Consider the following 7,330-nt stretch of genomic DNA (forward strand, 5'->3'; position numbering starts at 1 on the left):
AGCATCATCAGACCAACCCTTATCAAACTACCAGAGAACAATCGACCCAGAGCCACATCCTCTCAGTAATCCCTTCGTCCTCTACCTCTCTGGGGGAGCCCCATCACCCGGGCATGCCTGTTACTCAACTTCTACGGCTATCCCCTGGACGGACTAGTCGTGGGGGGCCTCCTTTCCTCTTGACTTTCCACACTCCCTACGCCACTGAGTGATCTGGTGCTTCTTTTCGTTGCATTCAGTAGTCGACCTCGATCTGCCGCAAAATATACCCCACCGGTCGCGGGTTCCGCGGTCTGGAGCCTAGTCTTGGGGTCGTCCTTGAGATGCGGCGGCTGAAGAAAACCCTATATATACCATACAAACCCGCCATAGCTAAGACACCCCCTACGACTCCCCCAATTATACTACTTATGCCTATAGGCCCCTTCTCACCGTCAGCTTCGGACTCTAAGATTTGTTCGGTTTCCATACCCGAAGATTCGACTGGTTCTTGGGGGCCCGTATCTAATTCTGAGTCACCGGAGATACGGTTACTGACCTTCTTTGATGACGCTGCCTGAGGCTGTTCTGACCGGTGGGATGTGGGCTCCGTCTGTGTCTCACTCTGACGACCAGAGAGATCCCCAACCTCGATGGCTGAGACTTCTGCTTCTGATGCTACAGTCTGGGCGCCGTCAGGTCCAGGGTGTTTCGGGGCGGGAGGTGACTTCTGTCCACTTCCTGAGGGGGTGTCACCCTTGGCCTCCAGTTTCTTAGCCAGCTCCGACTCTTTAACCGTGCATGGATCTCTCCCTTGAATCATCCCTCCTGTGCAGTTGTTCCTTGCGTTTACCCATTCTTGTTGAAATTTGGTCCCCTGTAAGGCCTTCTGTCTCCTCATCTGCAAGTCAGCCTCATCTTGTTTGGAGGTTTTGATCAGGATTTGATTTCTCTTGACTTCTTCCGGCTTGTTTGGTTCAACCATAGATTTCATGTGTTTCCTCCATAGATTTAAATACCCGCCAACCCCCCCTGATGCTTCTGCTTCGCATCTTAACTGCCCTTGTTCCAGAAGACATGGACCTATGTCGTTCCCTGGTGCCCCTGCTCTTCTTATTAGTCCTGTCAAACTATAATAACGCTTATATTCACAACACTTGGTGAGCCCAGAATATATACTCAACAGAAATCCGAGTTTACTCCCCTGATCTTCGCTTCCAAGGTCATCCTTTGTCATGAGGTCCAGGAGTTGCTTGCTATTAGTTATACCTTCTCGTTGGGGGCGAGATTTTTCATCCGGGAGGGTGATAGCCAGCATCTCCCATATTTTCCTACATGGAGTCGTTATTTCTGTGGAAGGGGCCTGGTCTGTTATTTGCCACCCTATCAAAGCTCTCAGAATACATAGCAATGCAACCAACATGCTTTGGCCTGGCCCAGATTTACTCCAATCATCGGATACTCCTTGTGATAAGGTCTTGTTCCAGTCTCTCTCTCTCCAGACCAGTCGGTTCCCTGTTTGCTCCTTAACCATTATTTCGCCGACTTTCATAGCTTCATACATCACACATGATAGTATTGCTTTCCAGTTCTCCTGATCTTCGGTTGGGTGTAGTACCTCGCTGAGGAGTTTTGACTTTCCTCCAATCATCCTGGGCCATTCGTCTGCTGTTTGTTGATTCAGGATCCCCTTCCTCCATGTCCCTAAGAACCCTTCCAACGCCCCGTCTGGGGCAGGACGGGTACCTATACAATACTTATCCTCTCCCACTAAACAGCCTCCTTCTTCTTGATGACCGAGGGCTAGGGTCCATCTGGTCTTATCTCCTCTCAGCCTTAATCCTTCTGTGCTCATTGGGCCCTTCCTACTCTTCGGTCTCCAAAAAGCTCTTCTGATTTCTGTAGGTCCCTCTATTGTTGGACGCTTTCCTCTTTTTACCTGTTTCGCCGCCAGAACTGCTCCTACACGCTTGTCTCAGATGGTCTCGCTGAGATCGGTGAACCGAGACTGTGTCTCCTTCGATTCCGACGTCTCGTTGTTTTATTTTTCTGATTTCCTGCGTCCTCGGCTTCCTTTGGACTTTACCCTTAATTATTCCCTCGTCATCGAAATTCTACAATAGATTTCTGTTTTCTCGTCCTCACCTGTCACGTCCGGCCTCTACAGATTGGCACCCCGTCGACTTTCATATATTCCCCCCATTCCACCACGCTAGGGAGATCCCCCCCGCGGTCGCTTGTCCCTCTTCGGGTAGGCCTCTCCTCCATCCCATCCTCTTCGTCCTGATTGCTTCGCCTGGTCACTTCAGATCGCTTCAGCTCATTTGCCTGAACTCATCCCTATCTTGCCTCAAGTTTCGCCTTGCAGAGGGGGTTCACCTGGTTTGGGTGTATCTGGTCTGGCGTCGAAAATTCGATATCCCTAGTACGGATCCGATGGTCTCGGTGATGTTGCTCCAGAGAGTCAGATACATGAGATAATTCCTCTGCTATCTCCTCCTTGGTCTCTATTCCTTCATATTTTTTCGTACGGACTATCTCTAATCGAACTGACCCGCCAGGAGTCTCGTGGGGTGTAGGTTCCTGATTCCTATGTTCTTCTTCCTGCCCCCAATTTCCACATGGACGATTAATGCACCACGAATTCTCCTCCTGAAGACTGGCCTGTCAGGCAGCTGTCCTTTCTTCTGCTCCCTGATGTTCCTATCTCAGGAGGGGAGATTCTCACCTTGTTCTCTGTCCATAAGATTGCTCTATAGTAGACTAGACGCCTTAGGCTCGAGGTTACTGCATGGGGGGACTTCTGTCTTCTGATTCTTGGGTTTTATCCAGTTGGCAGAGCTCCTGTCGGATACCTCTGTTTGAGGACTCAGTTGGCCTGTCGTTGCCTTTCCAGAAATTGTTTCCCGTAACCATTGGACTTAGGCGAGCCTTTCTCCCAGCTTGTGCCTCTGTGCCGGGGACTTATTCTTGATCACTTCTCTCTATTTCAATGGCAGGAGCTGTGTTTTGCAGGGGGGGGGATTGTTTCCTCCAGAGTTGGTTTTTTTTTTTTTGTCCTTCATCTTGGGGGATTTCTCCTTCGGAAGATTCTGTTGGTCCCGTTCTCTTCTTTCACCAGAGGGCGTGGCTCTCCCTCTTCTACGACTCCGCTGCTTCCGGGTCTCTTCTGAATCCTAAGCTCCCCCCCACTGAGGGGAGCCCAATTACTCCCTGCGCAGGTGCTCCTAAGTATTCTCCCTCTGTATCCCCGTAGTGACTGGCCCTGATCTTCCCTTAGCCTCCCTGCTGTTGTGGTACCCTTGTCTGCGGAACGAGATGTCCGGAGAGTGATCCTCCTTAATGTACCCTGACCGCTCATACTCTTCGAGAGGTTGGTACTAATTCCTGTTTGTCATTATCCACACCTTAGTCGAACATTAATCCCTTCATTTATTCAACGCTCCTTCCCGTTCCCCTATCCTAGGTTCTGGCTCTCACCTGAGTCTCCCTTCGAAGATTTTATTGTACCTCTGCTTGCATCCTCTCTCTTGCCTTATTCTGGTGTTGGCTGTGTAGCAGCCACTGGTCCAGATGTTTTCATCTCTTGCTCCCTTTTCGTCCCTGGGGCCTCAGTTGGTCTTGGTACTTGTCCTCTGCGTTATTCGTCGTTTAGGGGCCGCTTGGGTATGGAAATCTTCCTTCCCTTATCCCTGCCCTGTTACTCGAATTGGGACGTGCCAACTACTAATTTCCTGAAACATTTGCTTAACCTCTCACTCACTCCACCTCCAGCCTACGCCATACATACTTGATGAGCCGTGAATCATGGGTTTCTCGGGTTCATTCTCTCTCAGGAGGCTCCAGTTGAGCCCCTGGGAGTTGTATCCATCATCCAGTATCTAACCCCGGTTCAGACTCTACTTTTCATTTGATCCTTGATTTGAATTGTCGGACATTGCAGTACGTTTCGGGAGCTGTCGTGTTCATTTATCTTCCTCCTACATAGTTGCCTTAATTTAGACCTCTCCAGTGTCTGGCCTTTCCTCCGTGAGTCCTGCTGATCCTGATAAACTTCTTCCAATATCTGACTCCAGTGTAACTATGGATTCTTTTCATACTCCCCTTGACCTAGTCATCCTTGTTGACCTAGCGTTGGTAGGATATCTTCCGTCTGCTGGTTATGGTCCGCCCCGTTGGGCCCCTGTGGAGTCTAATCGGGAGTTGATCCTTTGGACTGTTTAGCCTCAGCCCCGTACATAGTTTTCCTCTTGGCTGTCTGGACCTACTAGACTATTACTTCTTCGTGAGCTTCTTGGCTTTTGTGGGTTAATTCTTGAGAATTTTGCCTTTTGCGATTCTTGGTTGGGCCTCAGTTGCCTCTCTATTCTGACGAGGCTTTAATGGGCCGGTTTCGGAGATTTCAGACGAATCTTCATATTCTTAACCTACTCAAAGTCTTCTTGTCCTCTTTTGGTTCGGTTAAGTTGAGCCTGCTTCGGTGTCTCGACTGGTCATGGGTTCCTTTAAAGGGACCTTCCTGATCTCATCTGTCCGTTTGGTTGGTTGGCCGCCCTTGACTTTCTTCGCTTCCACCCTCCTGTTCGGTATTTGGACGTTCTGAGAAGGTCCCCCGCGCAGTTAACTTGTTCGGTGATGCCTCTTCCATCCATCCAGTCATTGCTGGGAGATTCTATACTGACGATCTTTGTGGAAGATAGTTCAGCTCGTTGCTTAGTCCTGCCCAGGAGGTTATTTTTCTGCTTTGGGTTAGTCCGCTCCTAGTAGATACTGCTGCTAACCATAAATATCCTGCTTAACCTGTGTTGGCTCTTCTTCCTCTTATCAGTTGGTATTTTGGGCTTCGTTAAATTGGATCACTTATTTCTCAGATTGTACTCCCCACATCCTTCCTTCCGTGTAGTTTTGTGAAGGTAGGGATTATCCTTGGTGCTGCCCTGATTGGCTCTGGGCGGCTTATTATCCTTCGTCGTCAATATTTACTTCGGCTTCTTCTCTCCCTTAAGGGGGTTGGATGTGTCGTGTCTTGGTTGGAATCGAGACCATCCTCTCGGACTTGGATGCTGTTCTGCTTTTGTCGGTAAGTTGGTCCTTCCTTTTGTTCCTACTTGTTATTTCCATCCTCTTTTGCTAAGCTTTTTGACGCTGTGTACTCTCTGCCTTGGTTGGGGCGTCTCTGTCTTGGTGGTTTCGTGGTTCTTCCTTGATTTTAGGTGTTTGGTCTGTGCTCATTACCTGATTGTCTTTTTCTTCTGAATTCTCCTGATTCGTTATTAAACGAAGTTCCCCGGGTGTCTGACCAGAATCGGTTGGCAATTCGGGATCCTTTCAGCTGTTCTACGCTTACCAAATTCGTGGGGGAGCTTGTTCCCTGAGCGCCTGGTCCTGTATCTCTTGCTTTGCCTCCTTTTTTGCCTTTGGTTTCCCTTCTTTCTTACTATGCCGCCGGCTGATTTTTTTAGTTCTACTTTTGTTGGTCGATGGATTCTTGAGTGAGATGAACTACTTCTCTGTATATCTTCTTATCTGGCAATTTGTCTCGCTTGAGATTCTGTTCCAGTAAAGTTATATCTCTTATTGGGGCCTGAAGCACTTCTGCCGGGGTGGGGGAACCCGAGACACGTATTTGACGCTGTCTATCTGCTTCGACTTGGACAGGCGATATTGTGCTTTGCCTTTTGGATTAGTTATGTCGGCGCCTTAGTCATCCTCGGGTGTTTTCGTCGGAACCCCTATTCTAACTTGGCCTGATGTTTGGGGGTAGCGACTTCTTATGGAATCTCAACCTTTCACCTTCCTTTGGATTGGAGTCTATAGGATGAGATTGAATTGCCCGGAATGTCTTCGGGTGACTTTGAGATATTTATCTTGTTCTGGCACTGGGGCTTCTAGGCCCTTTTGTGTAGGTTCGTTTGGGATTCTCTCCTCTCATTTTGGGCCCTAGATTCTCTTCAGTCTACTGTGGAGAATTTAGACGAGCTTATTGCTGCGGATAATGCCTCCACATTATGCATGAGTCGTCAGCTATTATGATATGATCTGTAACTTCGGTAGTGAGGCTTTGCTTTTTATGTATTAGACTCGTCCCTTAGCTCCCTTGTGCTCCTTCTCATCTTGTTGTGATGGCTCCCTTGGTGTTGATCGATTTTTTCTTAGGTAGCATCCCAAGCGTGGGCTTAGTTGGCTTGCATTGAATTAACTTATTGGATACCTTTACTCATATGACTTGGCGATAAAGGGTTCGCTTTAAACTCTTATCTATCGAAGTGATTTTTGTTTAGTTCCTCTGTTGTCATCTGTGGGTTATATATATGGCAATGGACCCTTAGGTCTCTTGGGATTAAATAGTGGGTGTCTTCTGTTGTGGATGCAGTAGGAAGACTTAGTTTATATTCTTAGTTGTTAGGCCCCTTCTTATTAGTTCTTCTTCCGTCGAACTGTCTTAAGGTCCTCATATTCAGGTAGTGTTTGGTCGCCTAGGGGGTCTGAAACCAGTCATATCCGTGGCCCTGTTGACTCTTTTCCTTATGCTCCATGGGCTCCAGATCTTCATTCCCTTATCATTTTGTCCTTGTCTATACAAATTAAACATTTTTTCCATCTGTCCATCTATGTGATAGGACAGATTAATATCTTTTCAGGATGTGTTGATTTACAAGATAAGGCGCTTCTAGTTGGGGGTTCACTCTTGTGTTTCCTTCAATAGAGATCTTAAGTAATTTTCTAATTGCAGCTGATTATCAGATCTACCTGAGGAACTCATATAGACGACTCGTTATATAGTGGCCGTTATTACGAGTGGAAAATGAGAGTTAAGGACTAAATATTCTTTCTATATTTCTTCTTATAATCTATAAGGGCTTGAAGAGGAACTTATTTTGCCCAGATGCGGGTTTGGTTTCACAATCATTCCAGATTTATTATTCTAGTAACCTAATTACATGATTTTGGCCGGTGTGATTTCCCGCCTGCCTCTAGGCACTATTGGAAATCTAATCCAGATTATGATAGAACACTAAGTAATCTTCCTGGACTATGTATTAAGTTTAGAATCTTACTAATTATTAAGGTACATTTATATCATATAATACTTATGGGGTCGTAGAGACATTATTCTTTTGGGCTGTTGATTATATTACTTCCCCTGTGGCTTAGTTTAATTCTCTTAAGGTTTTTATGATAGATCGGGGATTCCATAATATGAGTTATATACCCTTATATCCTTTGATAAATAAGTAATTAGACCTTCTATAATGATTTCCCTACTTAATACATTGGGAATCATAGGAAATATATCACGAGAGTCTTATTTTTTGGACTAGAAAATGACGTATAATTGTAGATCTTCGTT

The 7,330-nt window shown here is 46.7% G+C and overlaps 1 protein-coding gene across 1 annotated transcript; it reads right to left on the reverse strand.

Annotated features, from left to right (window-relative positions):
• Window positions 1–235: 235 nt before the first annotated feature.
• On the reverse strand, window positions 236–1,834 carry C922_05603 (hypothetical protein; the record flags this gene model as incomplete). The annotated part of the gene is made up of 1 exon (XM_008821174.1): window positions 236–1,834. One exon carries the CDS (start codon window positions 1,832–1,834, stop codon window positions 236–238), a length of 1,599 nt encoding a protein of 532 aa, XP_008819396.1.
• Window positions 1,835–7,330: the final 5,496 nt, after the last annotated feature.

This window comes from Plasmodium inui (assembly GCF_000524495.1).
Source record: "Plasmodium inui San Antonio 1 unplaced genomic scaffold supercont1.109, whole genome shotgun sequence".
NCBI classification, from domain to species: Eukaryota; Apicomplexa; class Aconoidasida; order Haemosporida; family Plasmodiidae; genus Plasmodium; species Plasmodium inui.